Raw genomic sequence first — 15,057 nt, 5'->3', positions numbered from 1 at the left:
TGTTTATTTATTTATTTTGAGAGAGGGGAACAGGAGAGGGGCAGAGAGAGAGGGAGACAGAATCCCAAGCAGGCTCTGCACCATCAGCGTGGAGCCTGATGCAGGGCTCGAACCCATGAACCATGAGATTATGACCTGAGCTGAAATCAAGAGTTGGGTGTTCAACCAACTGAGCCATCCAGTCCCTCCTGACCAATCTTTTTTAAAAATTTATTTTTATTGAGGTGTAACTGACCAATTTTCTTTTACCTCCTTTCCTGCCCCCCACCCCCTGCCTGTGGCAACCACCAATCTGTTCTCTGTATCTGTAAGCTTGTTTTTTATTTGTTTGTTTCTTTAGATTCCACATAGAAGAGAGGTCGTATGTTATTTGTCTTTCTCTGTCTGACTTACTTTACTTAGCGTAATGCCCTCAAGGTCCATCCATGTTGCAAATGACAAGATTTTATTCTTTTTTATGACTGAACAATTGAGAAATATATGTATATATACATTATACATACCATGTATATGATATACACAAGGCGGTATATTTTTATATATATGCACGTATTTATATACTTACATACATTCCACAGTTCCTTTATCCATTCATCCACTGATGGACACTTAAGTTGTTTCTGTATCTTGGCTATTATAAATAGTGCTACCAGGGCGCCTGGGTGGCTCAGTCGGTTGGGCGTCCAACTTCGGCTCAGGTCACGATCTCGCGGTCCGTGAGTTCGAGCCCCGCATCAGGCTCTGGGCTGATGGCTCAGAGCCTGGAGCCTGCTTCCGATTCTGTGTCTCTCTCTCTCTCTCTGCCCCTCCCCCGTTCATGCTCTGTCTCTGTCTCAAAAATAAATAAAACGTTAAAAAAAAAAATTAAAAAAAAATAGTGCTACCTTGAACATTGGGGTGCATACATCTTTTTGAATTTCTGTTTTAGTTATCTTTGGGTAAATACCCAGAAGTGAAATTACTGATTATGTGGTTCTTTATTTTTTTATTTTTTAAATATATTTTAATGTTTGTTTATTTCTGAGAGACAGAGAGACCGCATGAGTGGGGGAGGGCGGAGAGAGCAGGAGACCGAATCTGAAACAGGCTGTAGGCTCCAAACTGTCAGCACAGAGCCCAATGTGGGGCTCGAACTTGTGAAACGCAATATCATGACCTGGACCGAAGTTGTACGCTCAACTGACTGGGCTACAGGGGCGCCTCTATGTGGTCATTGTTTAAATAATACTTTTTAGCTTTTTGAGGAGCCTCTATACTGTATTCCATAGTGGTTGTACCAATTTACATCCCGGCCAACAGTACACATGAGTTTCTTTTAACCACATTTTTTGCCAGCACTTATTTCTTATACTGTTGATAAGAGCCATTGTAACAAATGTGAGGTGTATTGATAATAGCCATTCTAACGGGTATGAGGTGCAATCTCATTGTAGTTTTGATTTACATTTCTGTGATAATGATGGTGAGCATCTTTTCACGTACTTGTTGACCATCTATATGTTTTCTTTGGAAAAATGTCTATTTAGGCCATTTATTAATCAGATTTTTTTTTTTGCTGTTGAATTGTATGAGATCTTTATATATTATGAATATTAGCTTCTTGTTAGATACATGATTTGCAAAAAATTTCTATCATTCATTAGGTTGCCTTTTTATTTTATTGATGGTCTCCTTTGCTGTACAGATGCTTTTTAATTTGATAATAGACCCACTTATTCATTTTTGCTTTTGTTATACTTTTAGTGTCAGATTCAAAAAATCATCACGAACACCTGTAACAAGGAGCTTACTGCTTAGGTTTTCTTCCAGAATTTTATGGTTTCAGGTCTTATGTTCAAGTCTTTCATCCATTTTGAGTTAATTTTGTGTATGGTGTAAGATAGTGGTTTAGTTTCATTCTTCTGAATGTGGCTATCCAGTTTTCCTAACACTATTTATTGAAGAGACTCTTCTCTCCATTTGATATTCTTGGCCTCTTTGTTGTAAACTTATTGACCATGTTTACATGGGTTTATTTCTGGGCTCTCTGTTATGTTTCATTGTTTGTTTTTATGCCAATACCATTCTGTTTTAATTACTGTAGCTTTGTAATACTGTTTTAAATCAGGGAGTGCAATGCCTCCACCTTTGTTCTTTCTCAAGGTTGCTTTGGCTATTCAGAGTCTTTTGTGGTTTCATGCAAATTTTAGGTTTGTTTTTTCTATTTCTGTGAAAAATGCTATTGGAATTTGATAGGAATTGCATTGAATCGTAAGAATGCAATTAATTCTTTATTAATTCTTTATTAATTTATTAATTAATTCAATATTCATTCTTTAAATGCATGAGCATGGAATATCTTTTCCATGGTTGTTTTCAATTTCTTAATGTGTTGTTTTCAGTATACAAGTCTTTCAGCCCCTTGGTTAAATTTATTCCTGAATATTTTATTATTTTCGATGCAGTTGTAAATGGGATTGTTTTATCTTTCTGATATTTGGTTATTACTGTATGGATATGTAACAGGATTTTTTGCTATTGATTTTGTATCCTGCAACATTACTGGAATTTGATTATTAGTTTACAGTTTTTTGGTGGAGTCTTCGGGGTTTTCTATATAATGTTATCTGTACATGGTGATAGTTTTACTTCTTCCTTTCTCATTTGAATGTCTTTTGTTTCTTTTTCTTCTCTAATTACTCTGGCTAGAACTACCAATATTAAATTGAATGAAAGTGGCAAGAGTGGGCATCCTTGTCTTGTTCCTGATCTTAAAGGAAAAGCTTTTAGCTTTTTACCATTGAGTATAATGTTAGCTGTGGTCTTGTCACATACCCTTTATTATGTTTAGGTACTTTCTGTCTGTACCCACTTTGTTGAGAATTTTTATCATAAGTAGATGTTGAATTTTGGGGGTGCCTGGGTGGCTCAGACCGTTAAGTGTCTGACTCTTGATTTTAGCTTAGGTCATGATCTCATGTTTCATGAGATAGAGCCCTGTGTCAGGCTTTGCACTGACAGCATGTGGCTTGCTAGGATTCCATCTCTCTGCCCCTGCCCCCGCCTTCTCAAAATAAATAAACCTTAAGAAAAATTAAGTGGATGTTGAAATTTGTCAAATGCTTTTTTGCATCTGTTGATATGATCATATGATTTTTTCTCAGATGTTATGTTAATGTGGTGTATCATATTGGCTGATTTGTGGATGTTGAATCAGACTTGCTTCCCAGGAATAAATCCCCCATGATCATGGCGTGTGATCTTTTTAATGTATTGTTGAATTCAGTTTGCTAATACTTTGTTGAGAATTTTTGCATCTATGTTCATCACAGATATGCGCCTATAATTTCTCATTCTTGCAGCATCCTGTCTGGTTTTGGTGTTGGGATAATACTGACCTCATAAAATGAGTTCGGAAGTTCTCTCTCTTCAGTTTTTTGGAAATGTTTGAGGAGGATTGGTAATAATTCTTCTTGAAATGTTTGGTAGAATTCCCCAGTGAAGCTGTCTGGTTCTAGACTTTTGTTTTTTGGGGGAGGTTTTTGATTACTGATTCAATTTCCTTAGTAGTAATCAGTCTGTTCAGATTTTCTGTTTCTCCATGATTCATTCTGGTAGGTTGTATGTTTCTGGAAATTTTTTCCAGTTTTTTAGGTTGTTCAATTTTTTGGCATATAATTGTTCATGGTGGTTTCTTATCCTTTGTGTTTCTGTGGTATCATTTATAATATCTTCTCTTTCATTTTTGATTTTATTTATTTGAGTCCACTCTCTTTTTTTCTTGGTGAGTCTAGCTAAGGATTTATCATTTTTATCTTTTTAAAGAACTGGTTTCTTCATTTATTGCTTTGAATTTCTCAGAATTTCTTTTGCTGCATCCCATAAATTTTAGTATATTTCCATTTTTATTTGTCTCATATTTTTTAAATTTATGTTTTGATTTCTTTTTTGACCCCTTGATTGATAAGTAGCCTGTTGTTTAATCTTAACGTAACTGTGAATTTTGTGGTTTTCTTTATGGAATTGATTTCTAGTTTCATATCATTGTGCTTGGAAAGTTGCTTGACATGATTTCAGACCTCTTAAATTTATTAAGACTTGTTTTGTGGCCTATCATGGGATCTGTCCTGGAGAGTGTTCCATGTGCACTTGAGAAGAATGTGTATTTTTTGCTTTTGGATGGGATGTTCTGTATATGTCTGTTAAGTCTATTTGACCTAATGTGTTGTTTAAGGTTGTGGTTTCTTCATTGATTTTCTATCTGGGTGTCCTATCCATTGATATAAGTGGGATATATTATTGTGGTGCTGTCTATTTCTCCCTTTAGGTCTATTAATATTTGGTTCATCTATTTACATGTTTATATATTTACATATGTTGGTTGCATACATTTTTACAAGTGTTATATCCCCATGTTGGAGTGGCCTCTTTATCATTATGTAATGCTCCTTGTGTTTTATTGTAGTCTCTGTTTTAAAGTTGATTTTGTCTGATGTAAGTATAGCTACTCCAGCTTCCTGTTGGTTTCCATTTTCATGGAATATCTTTTTCTTTCCATTCACTTTCAGTCTGTGTGTGGTTACCTCTAAAGTAAGTGTCTTGTAGACTGCATATAGATGGTCCTTGTTTTTTAATTTATTCAGTCACTCTTTGTCTTTTGATTGGATAGTTTAGTCCATCTACATTTACAGTAATTATTGATAGGTATGTACTTATTGCCATTTTGTTCATTGTTTTCTGGCTTTTGTTCTTATTCCTCTCTGTTCCTCTTTTCTTCTCTTGCTCTCCTTCTTTGTGGTTTGATTGGTTACTTTAGGGGTATGCTTATATTCCTTTTCCTTTATCTTTTGTGTATTTACTATAGGTTTTCACTTTGTGATTACCATGAGGTTTTCATATAACAACCATGAGATTTTTATGTAGCCTATTTTTAAGTTGATAACTTGTTTTATTGCATTCTAAAGTGTCACATTTTTACTCCCTGCTGCCATATTTCATGTTTTTGATATCTCATTTTGTATCTTTTCATTTTATGTATCCCTTAACTAGTTATTGTGATGAGTTGTTTTCACTTTCTGTGTCTTTTAATCTTCATGCTAGCTTTATAAGTGATTAGTCCACTATGTTTACTATATATTGGTAAATATATTTATTATGTATTTCCTTTACTTGTGGATGTTTAACTTTCTGTTTTGTGGATGGTCCACAATTTACTTAACCTGTCTACTTCTGATGGACATTTAGGTTATTTCCAATCTTCTGTTAAAAACAGAGCTGTAATAAATTGTATTGGATACCAAAGATTGGCATTTCAGAAAGTTCAGTAGGTCCTTAAATATTTGCTGAATGAATGACTGAACAGAATATAAACAGCTTAGCGTGGAGCAAGGAGGGATGTGAAAGGATGAGACTGGAGACAGGGTGACTGGTTGTGAGGCTCCTGCAGTTGTCTGGGAATAGAAAAGAGGGGACAAATCAGAGGGAAATACATTTAGGAGATCCAGTAAGACAGGGTGACCTCTGTAATGCTGGGATTAGGGGACAGGAATAATCAGGCATGATTTTTTTTAAAGTTTACTTATTTATTTTGAGAGAGAGGGAGTGTACATGTGTGTGCACGCATGTGGTCTCACCAACCATGAGATCGTGACCTGAGCTGAAATCAAGAGTCAGACACTTGACCAACTGAGCCATCCATGTGCCCCAAGCATGATTCCTTAGAGGAATAATAATACATTGGACAACTAATAAGCATTTATTACCCATATATCATAGATGAAAAGAGCTTCATTTTCATTGGGAAATATATGCACAGAATTAAAGACAACCACTAGCAAAGATAATCAATGGAAATAGTAGGAATCAATGATTGTTGATTACTACTTTCCATTTCTTCTGATCTTGTTTTTCCAGATCTTCTGTTACTGCTAACCCACATTCTTTCTTTTTATTCCTAGTTATCTTTCTTTGACTTCCTCTTTTTCCTTCCTCAATTTGAACCTTATTTTATTTTATTTTTATTTTATTTTAAAGTTTACTTATTTTTGAGAGAGACAGAGATAGTGTGAGTGGGGGAAGGGCAGAGATAGAGGGAGAGAGAGAGAATCCCAAGCAGGCTCCATTCATACTGTCATTGCAGAGCCCATTGTGGGGCTCGAATCCATGAAACTGTGAGATCATGACCTGAGCTGAAATCACGAGTCAGACACTTAACTGACTGGGCCATCCAGGCACCCTGAGAACCCTTATTTTATAGATTAGATACCTCACAATTCTTAAGCTGCCGGGAGGTCAATGAATTGATTTGTCATTCAGCTGATTGGAAAGTAAGATACTGTGGCTGCAGAGTATATTTCTGACAGATGGTGTGGTTGTGTGTGTGTGGTTTTTTTTTTAAACATTGAGATAAGAATGCGTGGGTGGCTCACTTGGTTACCTGTCTGGCTCTTGATTTTAGCTCAGGTTACAATCTCACAGTTCATGAGATTGAGCCCCAAATCAAGGCTCTGTACTGTGTGGATCCTGCTTGGGATTCTCTCCCTCCCCCTCTCTCTGCCCTTCTCCTGCTTGCATGTGTGTGCATGCTGTCTTTCTCTCTCTCCAAATAAATACATAAACTTAAAAAAAATGAGATAGAATGACATACCATGAAATTCACCTTTATGAGTTGAACAGTTCAGTGTTTCATAGCTCATTCACAAGGTTTCACAACCAGCATCAGTAATTCCAGAACATTGCATCACCCCCAAAAAGAAACGCTGTATCCATTCGCAGTCATTCCCCATTTTTATTTTCCTCCTACCTCTGGCAACTGCTGGTCTACACTATGTCTCTTTGGATTTGTCTGTTCCGGGCATTTCATAGGAATGGAATCATACAAGATGTGGCCTTTTGTGAGTAGATTCTTTCACTTAGAATAATGTTTTCAAGGTTCATCCATATTGTAATATGTACTGGCACTTCATTTCTTTTTATGGCTGAGTAATATATTATTTTATAGATGTACCACATTTTGTGTATCTGTCATTTGATGGACATTTGAGTTTCTGTTTTTTTGGCTGTTGTGAATAATGCTACTCTGAACATTTGTGTAGGAGGTTTCTTCGTGGACATTTGTTTTCATTTATCTTGGATATCTTTGTAGGAGTGAAATTGCAGGGTCATATGGTAACTCTGTTTTTAGATTTTTGAAGAACCAAGAGACTGCTTTCTAAGGCAGCTGCATCACTTCACATTCCTTCCAGCAATATGTGAACATTCCAACTTCCACATCCTTGTCAATACTTGTTATTGTCAATCTCTTTGGTTGTAGTCATGCTAGTGGGCATGAAGTAGAGTCTCTTTTTAGTTTTTACTTATATTTTTCTAATGATTCATGATGTTGAGCATAGGCTTGCATTTCTTAGGTGAATATATTCAGTGCAGTCCTTAGGTGCTCTTTAGGGCTAGACATACAGTTGTGAACAAGGCAGTCCACTGCTCTCTTGGAGATTAGATTTTATTTGAGACCGTAGATAGGAGCAGAGTAATTGCAATTAGAGTTTTAATAAGGAATCAATTAAGGACAAGGACATAATAAGGGCAAGACATGGTCCCTTATTAAACTTTTTAGTTATTCCATTTCAGTGATTTAAGTCTTTTCTATTTCATTGGAGACCCACATTCACTCAGTGGTTTTTAAGAATATGATATATGGCATTTTTGCATTTGATTTTATTTTTAAAAATAAAATTTGAAAAAATTCAAAGGAAATGAGAGCATATTAAAGGAAAATCATACTGAAATGTATAAAAAAGTGGAATATTTTCCCTGCCTTTCCACTCCAGCCATTAGCAGCTTGGTGACTATTTATTGCTCCAGACCTATTTCCACGGTATATATCATGTAGAGTTTTGATTAAGGAAACTACCTTGCGAAAGAATTTTCACGTGTTTTTGAGACTTGCACAGGAACATGAGTGATATCACTGTGCAGTGATTTATGTGGTGGGCATGTAATACCTTGGGTGTTTATTGTGTGCTAGGTGCTCTGTGCTTGACACAGGTCCACTTTGGCTCTGATGGCACAACTCCTCGTCTCCCCTTTCACTGCAGATGGTCCTCATCCCCGCCGGAGTGTTTACAATGGGCACAGATGATCCTCAGATAAAGCAAGATGGGGAAGCACCTGCGAGGAGAGTTGCTATTGATGCCTTTTACATGGATGCCTATGAAGTCAGTAATGCTGAATTTGAGAAGTTTGTGAACTCAACTGGCTATTTGACAGAGGTAATAGGGTTGGGATGGGGAGGAAGAACTTGGTGTTTTCTAAAAAAAATTTTTTAAATGTTTATTTATTTTTGAGAGATAGAGAGACAGAGCATGAGTGGGGGAAGGGCAGAGAGAGGGGGAGACACAGAATCTGAAGGAGGTTCCAGGCTCGGAGCTGTCAACACAAAGCCCAATGCAGGGCTTGAGCCCATGAACCACGAGATCATGACCTGAGCTGAAGTTGGACGCTTAACTGACTGAGCCACCCAGGTGCCCCGAACTTGTTCTTTTCTAATATCGATTATCCACTTTTTATTATGTGCCCAATACCATGTTCAACACCTTATGTATATTTCATCTAATCTAGTTCTCATAGCAACCCCATGAGGCCAGTTATGTTTCAGGAAACTGAGGATTAGAAAGTGGTTTGCCCTGAGTTACACAGCTAGTGTTGGGGCTGGGATTCAGGCCTGGCTAGTGAGATGGCAGGGCCTGTGTTCTTAACCAGTAGCCTATATTGTGTCTGGGTTTTAATATGCAGAGTACCACTGCTCGGGGTTTTTGAGATAGCACATAGCATCTAGAGTAAGGCCACTTTTTCCCTTTCAAAAAATTGCAGTTTGGTTACATATTTCATTAAGCTATAGATGCAGAAGTGCGGCTTTTCATTTTTGTGGTTTTATTTCAATGCCTGACAACCCATAAGCTCTCCTGTAGCAGTTCCAGATTATTCTCTGGTTCTGAATCCCAAAGCAAGGTTCTGAAAGTGGATATTTATTCTAAAAGGGAATAAGTAGATGGAGGCTTTCTAGTTTATGAAACTTTCTCTAAGTGTCTAGAGTATACTTTTGTAGACTTCCCATTTTCTCTCACCAGAGGACTTTACCCTCGCCTTCAGTTTGTGGGATCCTTGTTTTGTTTTATTTCCCCCTGCCCAGGCCCAAGACATCATTTTTTTTTTTTTTTTTTAAGTAGGCTTTATGCCCAGCATGGAGCCCAACGCAGAGCTTGAACTCATACCCCTGAGATCAAGATCTGAGCTGAGATCAAGACTCAGACGTTCCACCAACTGAGTCATCATGGTGCCCCTCAGTTTTCTCTTTTAAGTAAAAAAGTAATTTGAGGGGAGCCTCGCTGGCTCAGTTGGTGGAGCATACAACTCTTGATCTCACGGTTGTGAATTTGAGCCCCTCATTGTGTGTAGAGATTGCTTAAAAATAAAATCTTAAAAAAAAATAGTAATTTGAGAGTAAATGTTGAAAGCAAAACAGTGTTCAAACAGTGGTTATGCAGCATCACATTTCTTTGAATTTCCTAAAATATATAAAGTGTTTTTCTCTTTTATATGTGTTTAGAGTACAAGAAGTCCCTCTTTTTTTCGTTGTTTCATAAGGTTCCTCTCAGATCAGTTTCCTCAATAGTCTACGTAAGTTCGAAGAAGACTTGGAAGGAGAGGAGCTCCCTTCAGATTAGCATTTAACATAAAGAAGATAGAATCAACAGAATTTACGGCACCCAGGAACATGGATAGGGAAAAATGACATCTAGCTTTTTACTACTCTTTAAGTGAAATTTAGCTTTTCCTTCAATTCTGAGGCAGATGACAAATCATACCAATGGTAGTAGCACCTCCAACTTTGTCACCAATAGAAATCACAAATGTTTTTGTCACATTATTGTTGTTGTATATAGCTTAAAATATTTGCATTTATCCCCACTTTAGAAATGATAATTATGAGACCTTCCACTAGATCTCACTTAATATTATTAATAAAGAGGACATGTATATTACTATAGCATAAATTAACCTTATTAATATTTATACATAACTAGTTTTCTTTGTAATCATATTGATTTTGTTTTATGCCTTTTAAACATTTCATTCTGAGAAGGAGGCCCCTAAGCTTCACCATACTGCCTGAAGGGTCCAGGGCACAAAAAGTGTTAAGAACCCCTACTTTGCATAAATACTTCATCTTTTTATGACACTACATTTTTTTTTCTTCCCCTGCATCTTCATTTCATATCACATTCTACTTACTCACCATGTTCTAGCCCAGCTGGTCTTGTTTCTATTCCTTGAAAACTCAGCATTCTTTTCCATCTTGAGATCTCAGCCGTATTTTTTTTCTTTTAAAGTTTATTTATTTATTTTGAGAGAGACAGAGAAAGCCTGAGTTGGGGAGGGGCAGAGAGAGAGAGAGAGGGAAACAGAATCCCAAGCAGGCTCCACACTGTCAGCATAGACCCTGACATGGGGCTTGAACCCACGAATTTGAGATCATGACCTGAGCTGAAACCAAGATTCAGACACTTAACCAACTGAGCCTCCTGGGTACCCCAGTGGCCCATATTTTTTTTCCCTGCTTGGAGTTTCCCTCTCTCCTTGCCTGTCCCCCTCTTACTGTGGCTGGCTTCTTCTCTTTCTTGATTCGTATCAGCTTAATGTTTCCTTCTCAAGAAGGCTTTCTCGGCTCACTCTATCAAACAGAGGCTTTTCTTGATACTCTTCATCTTACAGGGTCAAGTAAGTTGTAATTATTTTCTTCCTTTTTTTTTCTTTGATTTGATTTTTTTTGTCTGCATCCTCCCCTTGCACCAAGTAACTGCTCTTAAGACAGGGACTGTGCCTATTTTATATTGATCTTGTATCTCTGTCATTTAGTTCATAGTCAGGCACAGAACAGGGATGGGTGTTTGATACGTGTTCATTGGATGAAGGGTTGGCTTAGATGCTTAGGCATGTCCCCACAAGGGAAGAAGGAAGAAGAGCAGGGGAGAAGAAAAGATGATGAGCTCTGATGAGGAAAAGGAGTTTGAGCTGTCTGTAAGGCCTGAACTACAGGGATCCAGTAGGCAGTTAATATCATCTAGTGGGGATAGGACTGGAAGTAGAGATGTGAGGGCCAATTGCAGTGTGTGCTGGTGGCCATTAAAGGGATGAGACTGAAGGATTTTGTGTAGTGGTTTGTCACTGTATCTCAAAGTGTGATCTCTTGGACCACCTGTGTTAGAATCACCAGCTGAGCTGTTCACATATGCAGGCTCCTTGACCTCACCCCAGACCTCCAGAATCAGAATCTCTGGAACTGAGAAGCAGTAATGTGTAGTTTTGATAGGCTGGCCAGGTGATCTCCACTGCGCAAAGCCCAAGAGCCACTGGTGTAGCGAAAGAAGAGTAGAGAGCCCAGACAGAGCACTAGGGAGGAACAGTGGTCTAGAGACTAGAAGAAGAGTCTGTGCATTTCAGGGGGTGAGTAGGAAGAGTCAGAAAGAGGAGGGAAACTAGCAGAATAGAACCATGGAGACCAAGGGGTTAATGTAGGCATTTGCAGAATGAGGTCACATGCAACAAATAAGACCAGGTAGATGAGGACTTGAGACGGTAATGTTAAACGAAAATAATCAAAATACAAATTTCCATCTGATGCTTGAATTGGCCACTTGAGATTTATAAACACAGTTGACACTTTCATGGAGCCAGAGTATCATATCAGAATATCAGCAAGCAATGCCATTTAGTTCTTTTAGCTAGATTGCAGCAGCAGAACAAAGGACAAAGGTTGATTATGTAATCTGACATGTAAGGAATACTATTATTTCCAAGTCATTTGTAATACTTGGGGAGATGCATTTCCATCAACAGGAGCAATCACATTCTCAAAAGCTAATCTCTTCCAGTCTGCGTTCTTATCAGCTAAATGAACCTGAAAAGACAGTGGCCTCTGTAAGTGATATTAACTTGTTTTAATAGGAAGCCAGATGCTTTTAAGTCATTTCTGAATCCTCTGGGAAGTCATAAGAAAAACTTAAATTCATCTGGACAAGAAGAATCACTTTAACAGTGTGCAAAGAAAATGGTACTTGTGAAACATGTTACTCCAACCTTCCTGGATTTTTATTGCCTTCTTTCCTTTCAGGCTGAGAAGTTTGGTGACTCCTTTGTCTTTGAAGGCATGTTGAGTGAGCAAGTGAAGACTGATATCCAGCAGGCAGTAAGTAATGTTTAAACAGACTCTCACATTTTTCTACTGCTTGTTGGAAAGGGCTTGAAAACTCCAAACTACAAGTGCCACCCTCCTCACCACCCCCAGCACCTAACCATTTCTGCTCTAGATTTTATTGTGGTAACAGGCCCATGGGCCAGACCACCTTGAATTGAAAATGCCACAAGTCCAGGATGGTGTTTGAAGAAGTGTTGGGTCTGACTTGGGTTTCTGTCTTGTGCACCTGAGTGACACATTGTGTTGCTGAGGAAAACTCAGCTGGCCACTAGATGTTTCTGGGTTTTTTTTACTTACAGTCATGTCTAGAATGGAGGCTTAAATGTGAATTTTTTTTTTTTTAAGTTCTCTTCTTAAAGTCTTGACCTCATCAGGTGCCAGTGTGGAGAGAGAGCTTCCTATTTAATTAAACATTCATGAATTCCTATGATCAGAGTAGTATTCATGAAAGGGGGACCTTTGCTCTGGATAGTCACAAGACACTGAGCCACGGAACTGGCCTTACCACCCAGGGTATACCTGCTTTCATAGAGAGGATCCAGGGAATGTGAATTAGGTGTGTTTTTCTCAGAAATCATGGGAATAGTGCACTGGGCTTCCATAACCTGTGTGGTGAGCAGAACTTGGGATTTCTGTATGTTTGAATATTTGTTTACACACATGTCTCAGAAGGAGGCAGAAAGTATAAGAACAAGGGAAGGGGTGTGGGTAAGCTAGGAGGTTGAAGGTTCACAAAACAAAGAGAGTAGGGAATGCAGAAGAGGCAGGAGGTGGTGAGAGAGAGACGGGAATTGGGGGCCACCTTGATTGCAAGGGAGACTGATTAAGATACAGAGATTGAAGACAGGAATTCAACCCTAATCTTCCTTTGTTACACAGATTCCCTTTCAGTTGGCTGAACTTGGTCTTTCTGTATTGGTGTCACTGTTCTCTCTTGTGAGCAGTAGTGCCAAAAAAATTAAACTGTCCTGGCTCCCGTTTTCTTTCTTTTCCAATGACTGTAGCAAAAGTGGTGGGGGAGACATGAGGTGAAACCAGACTTGCTCTCAATTCATTTATAGGAGAATGAGGCCACTTTTTTGTACGTGTTTTACATAAATGTTTTTAAAACGTGACCAAGCTGCATCTGAATTTCAGTTTTCTTTGCTCATTACAAGTTTTTATTACAAGTCTACTATGTAATCCGATAGACTTTTTTTTTTTTTTTTTTTTTTTTTTTTTTTTAAAGGCCTTTGAGGTCACATTGGCCTAGGGTTGATGAGCCAGCAACTCTGGATGCAGTACCTTGTTCTAAGATACGGAGCTCAGATGAGGGAGGGCCTCTGTACTTATTTTTGTGATTTGCTCTTTTAGATACAGAGCCTCCTGTCACTTGAGAACCTCCAAACACATTAGGCATAAAGGCACAGGCAGATTATTGCTAGGCTCTGAAGGTGCCCTGTAAGTGCCTAGCGAAGAGTGTGTGGCTGTAACTAGGACAATAACAAGCCGCTCTCACGGGATCGTAGTGTTGCTCACTTGCTTAAATGCTCATAATGGAAAAGCAAACCTTTTAAGCATGTTTAGAAACGGCTGGAATGAATACGATGAATCTATTCGTGATTTGAGAGAGCTAAGTTTTTGTTTTCAACCCCTTCTTAGGCCTGACATAGTCTCATGCACCAGACCTTTTTTTAACCCAGTGTTTCCACAAGCATAGCATATGGGATGGCCCAGGAGGGGACTGGAAGTGAAACAGGAGTTAAGTTAAGGTGGTATGCAGCTAAGCATAAGCTAATCCTGAATCATGGAGTGAGACAGATATTCCCTTTTCAGGTCTCTTCCTAAACCTGAATATGTCAAGGCCTAAGTCTCATTTGAGTGATGACGTCATTAGCACTAGGTGACACTTGTTAGTCTCCTTTTAAACATGCAAAATTGACCTTGGAACCTTCCCCAGGTTACAGTAGCTAACAGAATTTAGTAATATTGTTTACTTTCATGTAATTATTTTATAATATTATTTATTTTCATATAATTATTTAAAATAATTCATACAACTTTTAAATGAATGTACTTATTTTAAATGTCATAAATGTTCTTTTTGTGACAGCACTGGTGATACAGATTTTCCTTTAATAAAGCCTTTTTATTGTAAAATAAAACACAAATACAGAAAACCGCACAAAGCAAATGTTTAGCTTACTGAGTGTTCTAAGGTGAGCATGTTTGTAACTATCACTTAAGTCAGAAACAAGAATTTCGCTGCCTGTCCCAATAACCCCCTCCATGAACCACAGCTTTGTCCCCCTTCTCTGTCCCTAAAGTTGCCATTATCCTGCTTTTTATTTTTTTATTTTTTAAGTAAGCTTCATGCCCAGTGCAGAGCCCGGTGCGGGACTTGGACTCATGACTGTGAGATCAAGACCTGAGCTGAGATCAGATCAAGCTATCCTGCTTTTTAAAGTAAATGCTTCCTGGGCCACCTGGGTGGCTCACTCAGTTAACTGTCCACCTTTGACTCAGGTCATGATCTCACAGTTCATGGGTTTGAGCCCCAGTCAGACTCTGCTGACAGCTCAGAGCCTGCTTGGGATTCTCTCTCTGCCCCTCCTCCAGTCACGCTTTCTCTCTCTCTCAAACATAAATAAGTAAACTTAAAAAAAATAAAGTAAATGCTTCCCTGTATTTCTTTATAGTATTATCACCATTTGTACATCCCAAGACTACTTTACTATAGTTTAATCCTACCCATTTAAGCATAAATTTGTGGCTTTTTCAAGACATTTTAAATCACAAGTTTCCCTTCCATTGTCCTCTTTCCTCTGCTGCGCCCCCCCCCCCCC

At 38.2% G+C, this 15,057-nt stretch overlaps 1 protein-coding gene across 1 annotated transcript in view; it reads left to right on the top strand.

Moving 5' to 3' along the window:
- Positions 1–15,057, top strand: part of SUMF1 (sulfatase modifying factor 1) — a 75,417-nt gene that overhangs the window by 12,058 nt on the left and 48,302 nt on the right. The window contains exons 2-4 of the mRNA XM_049640898.1: positions 8,073–8,280; positions 8,772–8,785; positions 11,383–11,423. Of these exons, the coding sequence (XP_049496855.1) occupies positions 8,073–8,280; positions 8,772–8,785; positions 11,383–11,423 (263 nt within the window). The remainder of the gene's footprint in view (positions 1–8,072; positions 8,281–8,771; positions 8,786–11,382; positions 11,424–15,057) is intronic.

The sequence above is a fragment of the Panthera uncia genome, chromosome A2 (assembly GCF_023721935.1).
Source record: "Panthera uncia isolate 11264 chromosome A2, Puncia_PCG_1.0, whole genome shotgun sequence".
Lineage (NCBI taxonomy): Eukaryota > Metazoa > Chordata > Mammalia > Carnivora > Felidae > Panthera > Panthera uncia.
The sequence above is the reverse complement of the archived record's forward strand: the minus strand, read 5'-3'. Positions and strand labels throughout refer to the sequence as shown.